Source organism: Platichthys flesus, chromosome 20 (genome assembly GCF_949316205.1).
Source record: "Platichthys flesus chromosome 20, fPlaFle2.1, whole genome shotgun sequence".
NCBI classification, from domain to species: domain Eukaryota; kingdom Metazoa; phylum Chordata; class Actinopteri; order Pleuronectiformes; family Pleuronectidae; genus Platichthys; species Platichthys flesus.
Window position 1 is genome coordinate 18,785,874 of NC_084964.1, and position 18,556 is coordinate 18,804,429.

Sequence of the window (18,556 nt, forward strand, 5' to 3'; positions counted from 1 at the left end):
TATCCTTCGTCTTCAAGTTGACGTCTTCATGAGGGGCCCGGGCAGGATAAGATATATACAGACACACAAACTGAAAACTTGAAAAGGTCACCTTGGTCTTGGCGTTGACCTTCGCCTGGTTTTTCAGCAGGAAGTTGACCATCTTCACGTTCCCATAGTGGCAGGCCACATGCAGAGGAGTGTATCCCAGCTGGTGACACAGAAAACACATCGATGAAACGTGTTCAGCAAAGAAACGGTTGTAAGCCTCCGCCAACCAGCTCATATGTCTACATACTTCTTTAGTTTTATATTTTGTCCTTTGACCTTTGAGCTCTGAACTTTTTTCATCTTTGAGTCCATGTGACGACTGATCAAAAGCAGAAGACTTTTCCTCAAGCTAATCTCAAGATGGCCCGTTCAAGTCTGATTTTGTCAGGCCACCATGACCTTGAGCTTTGACCTCTGGCTACCAACCTCAAATCAGTTCATCCTCCAGTCAAAGTGAATGAGTGTGCCAAATTTGAAGAACTTCCCTCATTGCGTTCTGGAGATATCGTGTTCACAAGGCAAAGCAATTGGCTACTCAAGAAGATATCTGAGTCATTACCTTGGTCTCAGGGTCAACAGTTGCTCCCTGGTTGACTAAGACCTCGGCCACGTTGACTTTATCCTCCTGAGCCGCCAGGTGGAGCGGAGTCAGACCAGACTGACGGAGACAAGGAAGCAGGTGAATACACAAAAGAAATAATCCACAAAATAAGAGACTAACAGAGAAACACACTGTGAACATCACCTCCATAAGAACCACATCTGCACACACACCTGCACACGGACTCACACACTGCGGCGGTGGCCCTTCTTTACCTTGTTGCCCGTGTCGATCGGAGCGTCTCGAGCCAGCAGCAGCGTCACGATGTCCACGTTTCCTTCCTGCGCCGCGAGGTGCAGCGGAGTGATTCCCTGACGAGTCACCGTGTTGGTGGAGGCGCCGTACTCCAGCAGCGTGGTGGTGATCTCCATCTGGTTCTTCTTCGCCGCGATGTGGAGCGGCGTGTAACCGTTCTGGGCACCGGGAAACAAACAGATGATTATTTGTTTGTTTCCTCGACACAATCGTCCAGTTACAGACTTCCATCCTTTATTTATACCACTTATCCTTATAGGGTCGTTGGGCAGCGGAGCCAATCACAGCCGACGTTGGGCTGACCATTCACACACACACTGTTTAAATGACTGTGTACAATATCTTTTATTGAAATACTCTGATTATCTTGTGGGATATGTTTCAATAAATTGCAGTTTTATGATATTTACACCAATGAGGTTGTGTTTTAATTGTTTTTATTGTTTGTTTGTTTGTTATTTAGTAAGATTAAGAAAAAAATACTGGACGGATTTTCACGAAATTTGGTGCACCTACAAAAAAAAGATCTAGTGAATGTAAATGTGGTTTCATGAGGAGACAGCTGGTTATGAGCACTATTCCTAAAATGTGATTTTTTTAAGGTGCAGAGAACAAAATGTTACCACTTAGAGATTCTGGGTTTTACAGTTAAAGTCCAAATATATAAGAAAGAAAAGGTATTGACGTGAAGAAAGAGTTTATTGAATATTCCATCAGGGAGAAAACAGCTAATGGAGCTGATTTCACCAGCAGCTCGTTCTGGAGAGACGCCTTCAGACCAGCCAATCACGGCGCAGCGCTCGGATATGGAACGTACAGTGTAATTGCATGTGGGTGAGTGAAAGTAGGTCAACCCGCTTTCACCCCGAGCCAAAGAGAGAGGGAGGTTTTGGTGCATCAGTGCACTAAAGACCATTCAATTTCACCTCTCTCACACACACACAGACACACACAGACACACACACAGACACACAGACACACTTTATCTCTTACCTTTGCAGCAGCGTGCGGTGAGGCTCCCTGGTTGAGCAGGAGCAGCGCCACCTTCTGGTTATCGTAGTGCGCTGCCACATGCAGTGGAGTTAGTCCACTCTGAACACACACGTACACAAACGAGCATTGTTAGGCGGTGATTTATAAACAGTGTTTGTGCAGTTGTGATGGTGGAGGAGCCTCGGTATCGAGTTTCCGATGAGTTTAACCCAAGGGTGAGTCGGTCTCATCTGTCAATCATGAGCTCTAACCCCAGATTGTACATCATCAAATAACTACTAGAGTCCCTTCATGCTCTCCTCTGATTGGTCGGCTTGTAGCGGTGAGTTGTTAAGGAGCAAATTGTGACAATTAATCGCCAAACATCTAAATATAAACATTCATGACCACCATTTTGGATTGACGACAAAAGATTAGAGCACGTTTATCGCACAGTTTTCTCCCGGAAAAGTAAAACATCGTACAATATCCAGATTTTACAAACAATTTGAATCTCTACATGAAAAACTGAGCTTTTGGGAAATGATGATGTCACAGTTAACTTCGTACACGCCCACTTTTGCTTAAACCTCTGTCTTCTTCTTCTGGTATTTGATGAATTGTTGGAGGCAGACTGTATCACCCCCCTACTGGCCCAGCATGTTTGATTATTATCATAAACATTGAGGCTGTAAACTGGCCTTTGCATATAGATTCTATGGTAGGATCTCTCACACACACTCAATGGGTTTTTATCGCTCTATCATTCTCTCTCTCTCCATTGATTAGAAACAGGATTTACCTTCCCAGCTGCGTCGGCCGGAGCGCTCTTCTGCAGCAGCAGGTTGGCGACCTCGATCTTCCCGTACTTTGCTGCCACATGTAAAGGAGTGAAGCCTTTCTGCAGACACACAGAGGAGAGAGAGGAATTTATAAACAGAATCTAATCTGAGATCATTAAAACACTTCCATCACTTCACCCGCTCCTTTTATTTCTGCTCATGGCTGCTCAGTGGAACCACATGTGTTTGATCGACTCATTTGCAGTTTTATGTCGTGACAACATGCAGAACCCATGCACTGGAAAATGACGACACACAACATGACACAACGGGGTGTGGACGCAGGACGTGTGTTACATCAGATTCTTCAGCGATGAGGCAACGCTGGTCAAGTGACCGGGGTTCAAAATGAACTGCTAGCAGACAGAGCCGGGCTCCGTGTGTGTTTGAACATACGTGTGGTGGGTGCGTGTGAATAATAAGAAGCACTACTATGAAGTAATCTGATTACCGGTTCCACTCAAGAATACTATACTATCTCCATGTGACACAGTCTTTATCTTATCTCTACCTTGGTAGTGACGCCCTGACTCGCTCCCTGATCCAGCAGCGTGGCGGCCACGTCCCGGTGTCCCTCCCGGGCGGCCAGGTGCAGAGGTGTGTACCCGGAGCTGGTGGTGGCGTCCGGGTGCGCTCCGTTGGCGAGCAGCTGGAGGATGATGTCCTGTTTGCCGAGGCGGCTCGAGATGTGCAGCGGCGTCTGGTCGTCCTGGAGGGGGGGGGTTTAAAACTCATCAAAAGAAGTAATTATAATAATATATTAACAGAATATCTATGGACCCAAAATCATAGTCAGGGCACGAAACACTTGTTTCTCTTACACACAGTCGACAACAGGAACAGGCACTGTAATAACAAAACAAACCACACACACACACACACACACACACTGATTGGCCTCAGTCTATTTTCTGTTCAGATGGATGACAGGTGAGTGTTGTCTGAGGTCAAAGGTCACGCGTGGTCTACCTTGGCCTTGGCGTCCACTCGAGCTCCGTTCTGGACCAGGTATCGAACCACGCTTGATTGTCCCGCCCTCGCCGCCATGTGGAGTGCCGTCTCCCCCCTCTGCAACACACACACACACAGACACACACAGACACACACACACACACACAGACAGAGAGAGAGGAAGAAAGAAAGGGAGGGATTAAAAGTACTTCCAAAGTTCCCCTCTTTCCTCCTGTTAGAGGAGCAGAGACCCCCTCCCCCCCACACACCCCCCCACACCCCCCACACCATCATGACGTCCTGTTTCTAAGGCAACCTGGCCACAGACACCGCGTGGGCGCCCAGATACTTGAGGTTGAAGAGTTGACTGTGTTCTCTTCTTCCCCCTCTGTGTTTGCTCCCTCTCTTTCTCTCTCTCTCTCTCCCCCCCACACCTCTCCCGCTCTTCTCTTTGACATTAAACATGATTCAAGCGGTTACGTGTTTTCCAGCGGAGTAAAGACGAGTGCTAATGGACGACATGGCGTTCATGCAGCCGTGTGAGATCCTCTCTCTTACTCCTCTAACGAGGGAAACCTGGAGGATGGTTTCTACGACACGATGGAGGATAAAAATACCAGAAGAGGAGAGTGAAGATTATCCATTACAGGTCGAGAGCCTCCTTTTGAAAGCTCTACTAAAACCTGAGTTTTAAAACCACCTGGTGTCAAATGAAGTACACAACATTGATCACCATGAACACACAGACGCTTGTTCAGCAGCTACAGACAAATACTAGTTTTCATTTGCAGTTTGTTTGTGTCCATTTGTACAGCAGGAAATATTAATACACATCTTTATTGAATCGTGTATTCTAAAAATGAAGATTGATCGATCAAAAAAGTTTTTGATCGATTGAAAGAAAGAAAGTCCCTGAACTCACCACATTGCTTGTGTTCGGTGAAGCTCCGTGGTTGATCAGCTGGTGGACGATGTTTTCATGTCCCATAAATGCAGCGACGTGGATCGGAGTCAGACCCGACTGCAGAATCACAACCAGAGGAATATTAATAATAATAACAATAATAGAACGATAATAATCTGCAAGTATAAATATCTATAATCTTTACGACCGGATTTTAAAGATTTATGGTTTCAGAATGAGCTGCAGACAGTTTCAGTTCAAGCTTTAAATGAAACGATGCACCTCCTGTTTGCAGACACAGATTTATCATCAGACTTTAAGATAACGTCTCCTACACACTCAGATCAAAGGGCTGTGTGTTAACTTAAGATATCGCTCTTGTAGCTCTGTGTTTGGTCTCTACCGGCTCCAGGGGAAACGTCTCATTAGCTGCTAATTGCTTCACTTTGTCTGTGACTGTTTACCGCTGAGCACATGTTGCACTTAAAGCAGAAAACAACACAGTGACAGTGAACCGACACAGTGACGTCGACAAACACACAACGAGCTGAGTGTCTTTGTGTGTTAGCAGACGCTTCTTCGCTACGAGAGGACGTAGCCACAGGTAGAGATGACCTCACCACCTTGATATTATTGACTTGATTTAAGAAAATGAGACTTATTAAATCTCGTATAACTCTTGTATGCAGTATTTAAAATGTCATTCTTCAAGGCAACTCCAGCTGTCAGACAAAAGTAAAAGTACTTTTCCAGACAAAGTTATAAAGAACTTTACGATTAAAACAATTAAAACACTTAAAAGACAGAAAGTAGAATCATTTAATTAATTTTTAGGGATTTAAAAGAGGAGAAGAGTTAAAGCAGTCTTATTTTCTCGGAATAGAAAGTTTTCTGCTGAAGTACAAACTTCACCCAGATTAAAAAAACTACACAGAAAGAAAACTTGTCGACCTTTTTCTCGAGATGCTCCCGGAAATTCAAGACCAAGACGCTTTAACTCCATCTTTCTTCTCCACTTACATGCCACACACACACACACTCTCACACACACTCTCACACACACGTACCTCTGTGACGGCCTGGATGGATGCTCCATGCTTCAGAAGCAGCTCCATCACCTTGACTCGGTTCTTCTTACAGGCGATGTGCAGCGGGGTGAAACCATTCTGCAGCACGGGGGAAAAACATACATTCAAACGTGTCCCAGAAACTGTGTGTGTGTGTGTGTGTGTGTGTGTGTGTAGATCTCACAGAGCTGGTGCACGACAACATGGAAAATACAGTAAAAAGGGGGGGGGAATCCTTCTTTTCCTTCATCCCCCTCCTCTTACCCCTCTTTTCTTTCACTCTTCCTCTCAAACCAGACGAGCATGTGTGGAAATAATTGTCTGTTCGCCGTTAAACAAAAATAAAAAAAAAGCGCGCGGCACCGAAATAGAAACTTTTCTTTACGACTCACTCTCGTCTCGCCAGCTCCTACACTCCTCCCCCCTCCTCCCCCGTCTCACTCTCCTGACTTTGAGGTTTCTGCTTCGATCCTATGACTTCATTTTCCCCCTTTTGCTCATTCTCTCTCTCTCTCTCTCTCTCTCTCTCTCTCCGGCTCTCTCTCTCTCTCTCTCTCTCTCTCTCTCTCTCTCTCTCTCTCTCTCTCTCTCTCTCTCTCTCTCTCCGGCTCTCTCTAACCACACCCAGGCTTCTCCCGTTACAGAGCGGAGATGGTTGTCTTCACGCCAGAGACAGAGACAGCGGCTGTAAAGTCTCTTTCTGCCTCCTCGTCTGCTTCCTCTCACCTCCTCTGTCCCTCCTCTCATGATCTGTTACTTCTCTTCTCCATTTGAATTCCTCATTTATCTATTTTTAACGTCAGGAACCAGAACGGAGGGATGAAGAGGAGGAGATGAAGGAGCGGAGGGAGAGAGGAAATGACTTGAAAGGAGGGAGGAAATCTTTGGTCAGTTGGGAGATGAAATCATCAAAACTTGATTTCGTCACTGAAACTTTAGATCCAGGTCTGTGCTGCAGGAATTCACCTTCTTTTCTTTTTACTTTAAGAGAAAACAGAAACTCTTTACTTCCTCTCTTCTGGCTTTTCATACATGCACCTTCTCACGTGAACCTGGTGGCTGTTTTATGTCGTTTAAATGAGCTTTTACGTTAAAGGTTAAACGTCTAAAACACTTCCTTTAATGTTAAAACTATAGATACACAGTGAGGTACAAAAAAACTTCTTTATCCAGAGTTTCAAGGAAAAAGAAAAGTTGGAGAAACTGTTTTCAGCTGAAGAACCGACTTGGAATCAATCTATTGATTTGATTTAAAACCATAAACTTTGTAATTATGACTAAAATCCCAGAGTCGTATTGATCCTCACCAGAGCCTTGGCGTTGGGGTTGGCCTTCTTGTCCACGATGACCTTTGCCACCTTGTAGTGTCCGCAGTGGGCCGCCACGTGCAGCGCGGTCAGGTAGTCGTTGGTCACGTCGTCCACCGGCACCTCGTGGTGCAGCAGCAGCTGGACGCAGTTCAGGTGGTCGCCCTGAGTCGCCATGTGGAGAGGAGACAACCCGTTCTGGAGGGAAAACAGAGGACGTGGCTGTGACCCTGACCTTTGACCTTCTACCACCAAACTCAAATGAGTTCACCATGGTTCCAAGTGAACATTTGTACCAAATTTGAAGTTGTTCCCTCAAGGTGTTCTGGAGATGTTGTGTTCACATGAATGCGACTGACGTAAGGACAACGTGAATAGACAACAGGAGGGAATCGAACCTTGGTCTTTGACAGTATCGGAGCTCCTCTGTCCAGCAGCATCTCCACCACCTGCTCGTGACCACTCCTGGCTCCACAGTGAAGAGGAGTCAGACCGTCCTGGAGAATCAACCACAAACAGCAGCGTCAGTGAAGGTCTCACTGCAGACGAGCCCCCCCCCCACACACACACACACAAACACAGGTCGATTTGATGGGTTAGGTGTGTGTGTGTGTGTGTGTACCTTGGTCCGTGCATCTATCTTGGAGCCCCTCTCCAGCAGCAGCCGCACCATGTTGCCGTTCCCTCGTTTGGACGCCACGTGCATCGGCGTGATGTCGTTCTGAGGAGAGAGAAACGATCCAGCAGGTTTTCATCTGTTGATAACTTCAGAACTGATGATACTGAAACTTGGAGTCAAGGATGGGAAACGGGCCAAGAACCAAACCCATTCAATTCTGGCCCGGATGCAGACAAATGGGAAGATCCTGGATCTTTTTATTACCTTCTTTGGCATCGTGAGATTCAGCGTTTTTTCTATTTTGACGAGATTATTCTTGTTGATTTCTCAAGAGCTAAATTCATCGATCTTTATGAAATTGGTTCAACTTAGAGTTATGGTTAATTCTAACGTATCAAAGAACTGATTGACATCAATTAAAACACTATTATTTACAATTAAAAACTCCCAGAATCCCCTGTAAAGAGCTACAGGATCTTATAGAGCAAGACAACATGAGCGACTAGAACAGCTGCAGAAACACACACACACACACACACACACACACACACACACACAAACAAACACACACACACACACACTCAGCTATAGTTTCCTACATATCATCCTGCCCTCTAGTGTGAGAGTGTTGGAGTGGTTGCAGCAGTACTCACTTCAAAAGGCCTGATAGAGTGTGTGTGTGTGTGTGTGTGTGTGTGTGTGTGTGTGTGTGTGTGTGTGTGTGTGTTGTGTGTACCTACCCTCGCCTTGAAGTCCACAGCGGCTCCCCGGTTCAGCAGCAGCGTTGCTACGTTGATGTTACCGTAGTGAGCCGCGATGTGAAGAGGAGTGAAGCCGCTCTGAGGGACGAGAGACAAACCAGAAACAGAATCACTCGACGGGAGAAGAACAGAAAGTGACCTGACGAGCCGGGAGCAAAGCATGATGGGACATATCGCATACAGCAGCGGGTGGCAGATCAGCAAAGCAGATCAGCAAAGCATCAGTCCAACATGCTCTGAGAGGTTAAACATGTGAGACTTTGATAAAGCAACACTATCTTACCTTTGATCTTAAAACAGCAGCTTTATTAAAATGAGTTTTAACGGTTAATTGCGGTGTGTTTCTTATATTTCATAGGTGTACCTAATAATGTGACCACGGATATAACTTATTTGTACCCTCCTTTTGAAAAAGTCATGTGAACCAGGCTTCAAGTGAATAACATAAATAATAATATAAATATGAACAAACCAATCAGCTCCTGTCAAATTTAAAAAGCATGCAGAGTTTGTGAATCTGGGAAAATGCAAACTCTGAGTGTCCAAATATTATTTTTTCCTATAAATGTGGTAAACGTTAATCTGACAGGATAAAAACAACATGCAGGTGAACGTGCTTCTGTATCAGTGACACAGAGTCTAGATAGAATAGACTGCTTTAATGAAAACTTAACATAACACTTTAAAATATGAAATTCAGACAATCTGAGAAAGTTATTGTGAACTGTGTGATTCTTTGATCCATAACACAAAAAAATATATAGATTTTGTAAATACGTGAAGACTGAGGTGACTGTTTACGTATGAAACATATAAATCAGCCAGTTAAGTGGATAAAGCCTTGAAGAGAAATAAAGCTTTTATTTGTTATAGAAACGTAACTTCTTCCTTTTTTCTTCTCGTTTTCTATTTAAAATAAGAGAAAAGGACCAAAAGCAGCAAACGACTGAAAACACACAAAGAAAAGTCGAAAAGCGAAGCAGGCTTAAAAAAAACACAAGGCACAGGAGGTGAAACGGCAAAAGCATTCGTGCCAGCAGACAGAAAGCTTTGGCTCTGCAATGACCGTGAGTGAACGAAGAGGAGAGGAGGAGGAGAGGAAGAGGAAGAGGAAGAGGAAGAGGAAGAGGAAGAGGAAGAGGAAGAGGAAAAGGAAGAGGAAGAGGAAGAGGAGAGCAAGAGGAAGTGGAAGAGAAGAGAAGAAGAGATGTACCTCTGTTGTTCTATTCACCATCATCTAGAAGGGAAAAAGGAACAAGGGGAGCGGTAGGGCAAGATAAAAACGAATATTGGGAGGAAGAGGAGGAGGAAGAGGAGGAGAGAATGGGGTGGTTAGTGCACCACAACAAAAACACCACCAACAACAAAAACACCAACATAAACACCAACAACAACAACATAAACAACAATGCCATGGCTGTACCAAGCTGCCGGATGAACATGTGGGGATGAACTAATAGAAAACATCTGGACGAGAGATTCTCCTTCATCGTCTCTGATTTCTTCTTCATTATTATTTCAGCTAATAAAAACAAATCTGTTCATTGTCCTGAGACGTTGAGGGTTTTTGTTCGAGCCCAGATTTTTAAATATGTTTTTTTGAGAGACAAAAACAAAAGGGTTCAAAATAAAACAATGTCAAAAATGTCTCCTTTTGTTTCGGGGCTGAAGTGTGAAAGCAATTTCATTATTCAACTAGAAAGAAGTCATCATTTTACAATAATAGTCATAATATTATGAGAACAAAATCTTAAATGAGAAGAAAGTCGTAATATTATGAGAATGAAGTTGTAATATAAATGACAAACCAGTCATAATCTGAGGAAAAGGTCGGAGTACTACAAGAATGAGTCATTATTTAAAGAGGCAAAGTATTAAGAGAGTTTTTAAATGAATAAAGTGACTCAAACACTGGTTCAGTGAATATGAGTCGTGTCGTTAATTTACAAAGCTGCAAAGAACCAGAACAAAAATAAAGAGAATGGCTTCCTGTCTGACAGCAGGTCATCATGGGAGCTGTAGTCCCGCCTACCTTGGACTCCACGTCGGCGTTGTGGTCGCTCTGGAGGAGGAGGGCGGCGGCCTTGGTGTCGTCCTTCCGAGCGGCGATGTGCAGCGCCGGGAGGCGGACCTTCCCCTTGGTGTCGTTCTCCAGCAGGAGGGAAACCACCTGGTCGTGGCCCTGCTGCAGTGCCACCGCCAGGGGGGTGAACCCGTCCTGAGAGACACACACAAACACACACAGTCACTGACTCTGTGGGACGACTGGACCTGGTCAAAATCCCATGTTTTATAGTTAAATGGCTCCACAGCGCCCCCTACCACACTTAATGAAGCAGCCTACAGGGAGCATTTCACCTTCATGTATGAAATGTGGTTGGATCAAGTGTTAAAAATCACACACCATATTTAATCTGCTCCAAACGTCACATGTTCAATCTGAGGCTGAAGACCTACAAAGGCCAATATGCTGTTAAAGAAATCGCGCCACCTACTGGCAACTCAAATAAAAGCCCTCCTGAAAACAAACATCATAGAATATGATCAGTCCGATTTACAAAGAACTGAACATTATTTTTATCTTATCTCTGAAGACAGCTTGAGAGGCACAGCCAGCTAACATGCTAATGTTTAGCAGATATTCATAATGGTCACAGCACTGAAGGTAAAGACATTTCACTACTCTGACGTTTGATGAAAATAGTTGATATTTGCACACATTCTGTGATAATTTATTTGTAATAAATCTTTTCTTTGATGAGTCATGGATGATGATGCTGCTATTTCTGCTTTGTTTCTCATTTATTACACTGCCTGTGTGTGTGTGTGTGTGTGTGTGTGTGTGTGTGTGTGTGTGTGTGTGTGTGTGTGTGTGCGTGCGTGCGTGCGTGTGTGCGTGTATGTGTGTGTGTGTGTGCGTGCACAGGATGCCGACCGTCTGGATAAAACTAAGTCAGCATCATCACCACAGCCACACATCAAAGTGGAACCTCCCCAGGGACAAAGAGATGAACAACTCACACACAAAACTGCCGACACACACACACACACACACACACATACACAAATTCAAGTGCATAAATTCAGCCATTTGAAGAATTTCTAGAGTGATAAGTCGCTCGACAGCTGCTCCGCCCTCGTGTTTCATCATCTTCATCAGAGATTCAGGAGAAAACAAAACCATCTTAACGTCCTAAAAATACCTCGACACACAATAACAGCAAACAAAGACACACACTTATTCAATCTACAAGCTGAAGGACAAACAGTGACACAGCAAATTGTCTCAAACCTCCAAAACATCAACATAAATAAATTAATCTATGTGTAACATGTCTGATTCTTTTAACGTGACTTTAAAAACATGAATTTTAAAATCAAACAGCCTGAAAAAAGCAGCAGAGAAAATATTGAGGACAAATGTGGATTTAACTTATTATAATGTTTTACAGTTTCTGCCTTGTGTCATCAAAATCACAATATATGGAACAACAGAAAGATCAAGAGGAGACATAAGATCCCAGAAACACAAGGGGAATCTAATCTACTCAGCCTCGTGTTATTCTGAAATGCAGAAATATGAATTATTCATCACCGGGTGTTTCTTCCAACATGGATATACATTCCCCCACATGAATAATTCATCCTGTCTCCCCCCGGAGGAGGAAAGAAGGAGGACGGGGAGACGAGAAGGAGGCAGACAGAGGGGGGAATGATGGAGGTGGAGAACAACACGAGATGAGAGGAGGAGACGAGCGGGGAGGAGAGAGGTGGAGGTGAAAGGAGGAAGAGGAAGAGAAGGAGGAAGAGACAGCCATTGGGTGTTGTCCCCACATTTGCACATATATTTATTTTATATTAATGTTTAGTAAATATATAAATAAATAAATGTATAAATATATAAATAAATATATTTACTAAGGCTGGAATACAGAAACAGCCTTTTCCATTTCTCCCTGTGGTCGTCTGAGTTGAACTATAAGCAACACTGCCCCCTAACGAGCTCCAGTGGTACTGCTCTGCTCTGTCGTGTGTGTAAACTTTCAGGTGACGTGCACAAACACACACAGGATGAAGATTATTGTTTGAAACGTTGAAGGTAAATGAATCGTTCAGTCTGGATGAGTAGCTGGTTGCATGAACCCATTTACCACCTGCACCACAGAGTGTAATTACACGAGGAGGAAGGAGGGGCGGGGCCTGAGGGTAGTTATCAGAGGCTCAACACTGTAAACAGCAGTTAAAGTGTGTGTTTGTACAGTAAATTATGTGTTTGTGTGCGACGGTGTGTGTTTACCTCGGTGGCGATGCTCTGACTGGAGCCGTGGTCCAACAAGTACTGGACCACGACCATGTGGTTCTCCTGCGCCGCCATGTAGAGCGGAGTGAAGCCATTCTGAAAGAGGGGAGAAGACACAGTCATCATCATCTTCATCATCATCATCATCCTCATCATCCTCATCATGTCTGTGTTTTAACATTGAGACTAAACAGTCTGAACGACACAGGAATAAAAACTCAAGTCTCTCGTAATTGTAACTCGTCCACACTAACACACCTTAAACACACGTATCATGTGACCACTCACACACACACACACACACATTGCGTGCACGTGCCAGATTAAAGAGGAATTGCAGGAATAATATTTTGTCTCCTCCACATACAAACAGTTGTATTATTGTGTCTTCCTGGACATGGTCATGTGATGAGAGCCTGACCAATCAGCAAAAGGTTACATGTGATTGTCTAGGTCATCTGTTTCTGTGCGTCCAGACTAAAACAGGGCAAAACAGCGTTCACACGTTTAAATTCAAGTGTCAGACCTCAAGCCAACAACCTTTACATGAGATAAAAAAAACTCAGGGGACATCGAAACTGTCTCCTGGTGTCCAACTGCAGCTCTGTCGCTAGGCAACAGCAGCGAGGGAGGGACGAGCTGGTGACGCAAATCACAGAAATCCGTTCATAGAGGAGACGTCTCACTGTCTCTGTGTCCCCTGAGGAGACACAGCTTGGACGTCCTGTACGGTTCTGACTCTAAAGTCGAGTGTGTGTGATAATCTATAACGTCATCTATATTTCTGCTCACAGTAACGAGCTGTGTTGATCATCTGCTCGGTAGGAATATGGAATTCTTGCACTGATGTCGTTAAGTATCTTGATTTTTCAGGGATTTAATTTCATTAGTAAGAATTTGCTCTATCATGATATATTGCTACGGTTGTTATTGGTTTATAGCCGGGACCTTTTCTCTCTGTCCTCTCCAGCTGCATTTAGACTCTCTGAGGATCATGGAGTCCTGTCACCTCGGCACATACCTCACACCTGATAAGAGCGCAGATAAGAGGTGTGTGTGTGTGTGTGTGTCAGTGTGTGTCAGTGTGTGTGTGTGGCCATGAAAACAGATCTCCACAGCCACACAAATATCCCAAATCCACTTTAGCATTGAAAATGAATCTCCTCCTCCTCCTCTGTTCTTTCCATTTATCTTATCTTGTCTCTCACATATTTCATTTGAAGTTCAAAGTCAGAAACGCGGCTTTGATCAAGCACAAAGAAAACACATCTGCAGTTTTTGGAGCACATCAACGTTTCAGATATCCCAGAGACGCCGCGGCCATCTTGTGCTTCTGCTGTCATTTGGAGCCAGTGTCATTGACCACATTCAAACAGGAAAACGGTGTGTGTCTGTGTGTGCTGTGTGTGTGTGTGTGTGTTGTTTGTGTGTGTGTGTGCTGTGTCAGCAGCTCTGCCGTGCTGCCTGGCCCATATTCAGTAGCCAACTATCACACACACACACACGCACTCACACACAGCTCTCCAATTGTGAAATCCACTTTGTAGGAAATCGATGTGTGTGTGAGTGTGTGTGTGTGTGTGTGTGTGTGTTACCTGAGACTGTGCATTGACGTTGGCTCCGTGAGTCACCAGCTCCTTCACCACGTCCGTCTGTCCGGCCAGAGAAGCTATGTGCAGCGCTGTGTTTCCTTTCTGCTTGAAGAACATGATAAACATCTGATTACAACGTGAACATGCTTCTGTTGTTCATATGAATCCGGTGCAGCTTCAGTGTCAGTGCATTGTTAATCCCCCCCCCCCCCCCGAGGTCACCGTGACCTTTGACCTTTGACCACTGAAATAGAATTAGTTTATCTTTGAGTCCAAGTGACAACTGGTCAAAATCTAATTTTTTAAAGTCGTTCTTGAGATATCATGTTTTACAACAATGTGACGTAGAACCTGAAACCAAACTGCCTCCGGCCTCTGGCTTTCCACTGGAGTGGAGACAGAGAGAAGTTTCAGGCCCTGATCCGGTTCCTGAGGCACCTGTTGAGTTTGTGTCAGTGAATAGCAGCTGTCGCCTCGTTGTCGTTACCACCGCCGCCGCCACTGGAATCTCCACATTTACAATCTCCTCCTTCCTGAGTGTGAACGACTGAATCTTTTCCTTCTTCTCACGCTTCTAAGCTATGTCAGAAAACACCGTTAGCCTTCCTGGTCCGACATTACCCATGATTCACTGAGCTTCAGTGTTATTCAAAGAAGTAATGGCTGCAAAAAGTGAGGCCAAAACATCAGGAGAACGTTTTTTTAAATGTTAGTACTCAACTGACACAGTAAAGGTAAACAAGTTTTTACAAAAATCTGGTTTTCAACATTTTTAATCAACCTATTCAACGGATTTCCGTAGACATGGCTCTGTTGCTTTTAAGTACTTAAAGCCTTATGTAATAATTTCTAGATTTTGCTTTAATGCCGACGCCAGCTGGTGATGCAATAGGAAGACGACACCATCTTATTATGATTTCTTTTAGGTTCATGAAAACCAAACATAACAGAGCATTACATTTGAAGACAGGTTCATTTTTAAAGGTAGGGGTGGAGGTGATTTCCAGGCGTGGCCGTGTAACTGCACTTCGATGGATTCAGTCGCACACAATTAGTGCGAGTGGAAAACACCGTCATGCAAACAACACAACACGTTGTTTCCTTCCACTAAATCACGCGGCTCCACCTCGGTGCAAACACACAAACCGTTTATCTCTTTAACTGCTGCTCCAACAGTGTGACTTTGAGAAGGAGCTGACGCAGCAAACTCCAGTGTGTGTGTGAATTCATGCATAGGCTGGGTGAGCCACTGTGTGTGTGTCTGTGTGTCTGTGTGTGTGTGTGTGTGTGCGAGACTCCCGGTTGGCACAAACCTTGGTTGATGCGTCCACGTTGGCGCCCTTCTTGATGAGTTCAGCCACCACCTCCACGTGTCCCTCCTTAGAGGCCAGATGAAGAGCGTTCAGGCCGTTCTGGAGATGAGACACATTTTAAAACCAACACAAGGGGAATAATTAGATCCTGAACATTTTGACTCTCTCCCTTTAAACAGCTGAGGACGTGTTTTCTCTATCAGACTCTTACGGTAGCTGATTCTAGATCTGCACTGAATGGACCTTTTCCTGAATTATTCTCAAGGGGTCGGTTGCATGTGAGAACACAGCAGGAAAATGTTCCTCCAGTTTACAGACGTTAAACACAGGGATGTGTTTTCTGAATATTGAAGCATGTAAAACTTTTCCAGTTATAACACTGGTTTAGATGTTGATGTCTCCTTTAAGAGACGACTGGTGTCAGATTCCTGCATCCCCCACAAAATGCACGAGCTCATACCTGATTGCATATGTTGATGTCGACTCCATTCTTCAGGTAGTCCAAAGCTTTCTCCAGGTTCCCGGCCCGAGCTGATCGCAGATAACAGGCATTTACATCCGTCTGCAGGAGAACACAGAGAGAGAAGGTTTGTCATCTCTAAGAGAAAATTCCAAATCTCCTTTTTGCAGTGAAGCAAATACAACATCTGGGAACTTGTTCCAGGCTGTTTAATATATTTCAGAAATAGGAAGCAAATATTGAAATGTATTTATGAGTCATTCCATCCCTGTGAATCCCTGCGACGAGAGATGAGCTGAATTTAAACCCCTTGAGGTTTGTACATTAACTAAAACAACACCGGGATCAGGCTGAGTGAGGCACACAGTAATTTGCAGTCAACCTGCAGACCTCAAGCTGAGCTCATGGAAGTCAACACGCCGCGTGTGCACATGTTCAGAGGAGTGTGTGAGGACTTCAGGGTGCGGCCGAGCGTACGACTGTGTGAAGACGGAGTGTGTGGATGTTGAAGCTGCCTGAAGACACACGGGAGAGACAGACATGCAGGAGACAGTGTGTGTCTCTGATTTCATGATTGCAGTGCAGTGCTAAAGGCCACCACACCCAGTCAGAGAGAGCACAGGATGGAGACTCTCCAGTTACACTGTGCTGCTGGTAACCTGCAAGATCCTCTAGCAAGTGCACAGACACACACAGACACACACAGACACACAAGGCAGTGCACAGTCAGTAACAGGACGACAGTGTCACATCAGAGGTCGCTTGTTCTCAGCTTTGCATCCGTGCTCGTTCATAAACCAGCTGCTTGTTTGTTGAAGGGAACTGAACAAACATTAACCTTGTGAAAAATGTCACAAGCTGATTCACAGATTTACAACGACGAGCATCACACACGCACACACAGGATGAAACACCCGAAACAGGGAAGGAACAAAAGAAGTGGTTAAGTCTAATACTGCAGGTCACTAGTACAGTGTCAGAAAGAAAAGTTGCAACCAGTATCACCACAGCCTGAACAACCAGCCCAGTCCCAACAGGCCAGTTTAGAACAGAACCTGCAGAAGTTCAATTACATTTCAAACAAATCATCTGAAACATTCTGGAAACAGAAAGTGAGTTCATGTAACAATAATAAGAGAGAGAATGATGATAATCCACCTAAACCTCACCTGATAATCAATATATGATAACTGATTCACATCATATAAGGAAAGTGTTAAAAGTTGATGTTTATGAGCCTGAGATTGTAATTATTGTGTATTTATTGTATATGTCGTGAGCATCTAAACTGCAAGTGATTCTTTTTTGTTTGTCATTTAATTTTTCCGTCCTAAACTATTCAAGATCCTCGTCTGAATTTCTTTATGTCATCTCAATAATCTTCTTATGTCATCCCCGTCGTGCCCACTGCTCCATGATCTGTGTGATCGTAGACAGATTGTCGGCCAAAGCTGATCGCTGAGCTCACTTCCCCACACAGTGAATGGATGTTATCGCAGTTCATCATCGCACACACACAGACACACACACAGTGTGTTTTGGGTGTCAGCATCCAGTCAGTGGTGCGGAGACGAGGGGCTTACTGACTGTCAGACTGGGACCATGACATCACACACACAAGTTCATTAAATCACTGATAATGTGAGTATTTCACAAAATAAATGCATATTAATAATATTTATAATTATTATTACTGGTACTATCATTATTATTGATCTATTTAGCTTTCTTTATAGTATTTATATAGAAATACAGTTATTGTAATGAGATATAAGTGAAATCATGTGTTTGTCAACAACTGTAAATCCTCCTGTAGATGAAAATGAAGGAAGCTGCTCTAACACAGATAAAGACTGATTATGATCGTGTTCAGGTGAAGATAATCAGATCAGGCTGTTTACATGACAGCATCTGAATCAGACTATTGGCTTCATCGGGTTAATATCAGATTGTTGGTGTTCATGTAAACGTTGTCAGTCAAAAGACAAACGCACAACATGACATTGTGACAGATACTCAAACACGTAACCTGACCGTGAAATGAAGTGAACCTCAAACTTCTACGTCTCTACTGGATTCAGGTGAGAACCAGAACAAGAGTCCTGATCAGTGACGGGAGGTTCACATCTACGTGAGGCGGATTAAACTGTGTTTGTGTTTCAGTGCTGAGGAGAAAAACTTTTGTTCAGAAGTTTCAACAAAAGACAGAGGAAAGAAAAACTGAATGAAACACGAGGAAAGACAAAGGAAAGGGATCAAGATAAAGAGATGCAGAGAAGCTGTTGACTATCAATAGACAGCACAGTGCACTATGTATATATATATATAAATCACATGATCCTATGGAAGCCATTCCACGACTAAATTAGAACCAGTTAAAAATGTCTTCTATTCAATCGGATGCTCGAGCTGTGTCCCACCTCCCGTATCGTCTTTATCACTTTGAACAACCTCAGGAAGTTTAAAGTCAACTCTTCAGTTTTCAAGAAAAGTTGCATGAAATAATATTAAAACTAAGTGTGGTCAAACTATAAAAGATAATCTCATATGAGGTGAATATATTGTATTTCTATAAAATGACA

At 43.9% G+C, this 18,556-nt stretch overlaps 1 protein-coding gene across 26 annotated transcripts in view; it reads right to left on the bottom strand.

Moving 5' to 3' along the window:
• Positions 1-18,556, bottom strand: part of LOC133931990 (ankyrin-3-like) — a 93,848-nt gene that overhangs the window by 40,713 nt on the left and 34,579 nt on the right. For 21 of the 26 annotated variants that reach the window (XM_062378978.1, XM_062378973.1, XM_062378976.1 and 18 more), the window contains exons 2-20: positions 15,975-16,076; positions 15,515-15,613; positions 14,205-14,303; positions 12,607-12,705; positions 10,342-10,527; positions 9,523-9,546; positions 8,289-8,387; positions 7,552-7,650; positions 7,328-7,426; positions 6,930-7,127; positions 5,623-5,721; positions 4,574-4,672; positions 3,670-3,768; positions 3,212-3,409; positions 2,661-2,759; positions 1,880-1,978; positions 847-1,044; positions 590-688; positions 92-190 (exon numbers count right to left, since the gene is read on the bottom strand). In XM_062378978.1, the coding sequence (XP_062234962.1) occupies positions 92-190; positions 590-688; positions 847-1,044; positions 1,880-1,978; positions 2,661-2,759; positions 3,212-3,409; positions 3,670-3,768; positions 4,574-4,672; positions 5,623-5,721; positions 6,930-7,127; positions 7,328-7,426; positions 7,552-7,650; positions 8,289-8,387; positions 9,523-9,546; positions 10,342-10,527; positions 12,607-12,705; positions 14,205-14,303; positions 15,515-15,613; positions 15,975-16,076 (2,193 nt within the window). The remainder of the gene's footprint in view (positions 1-91; positions 191-589; positions 689-846; positions 1,045-1,879; positions 1,979-2,660; positions 2,760-3,211; positions 3,410-3,669; positions 3,769-4,573; positions 4,673-5,622; positions 5,722-6,929; positions 7,128-7,327; positions 7,427-7,551; positions 7,651-8,288; positions 8,388-9,522; positions 9,547-10,341; positions 10,528-12,606; positions 12,706-14,204; positions 14,304-15,514; positions 15,614-15,974; positions 16,077-18,556) is intronic. The other 5 variants (XM_062378966.1, XM_062378984.1, XM_062378990.1 and 2 more) reach the window with 1 other exon arrangement.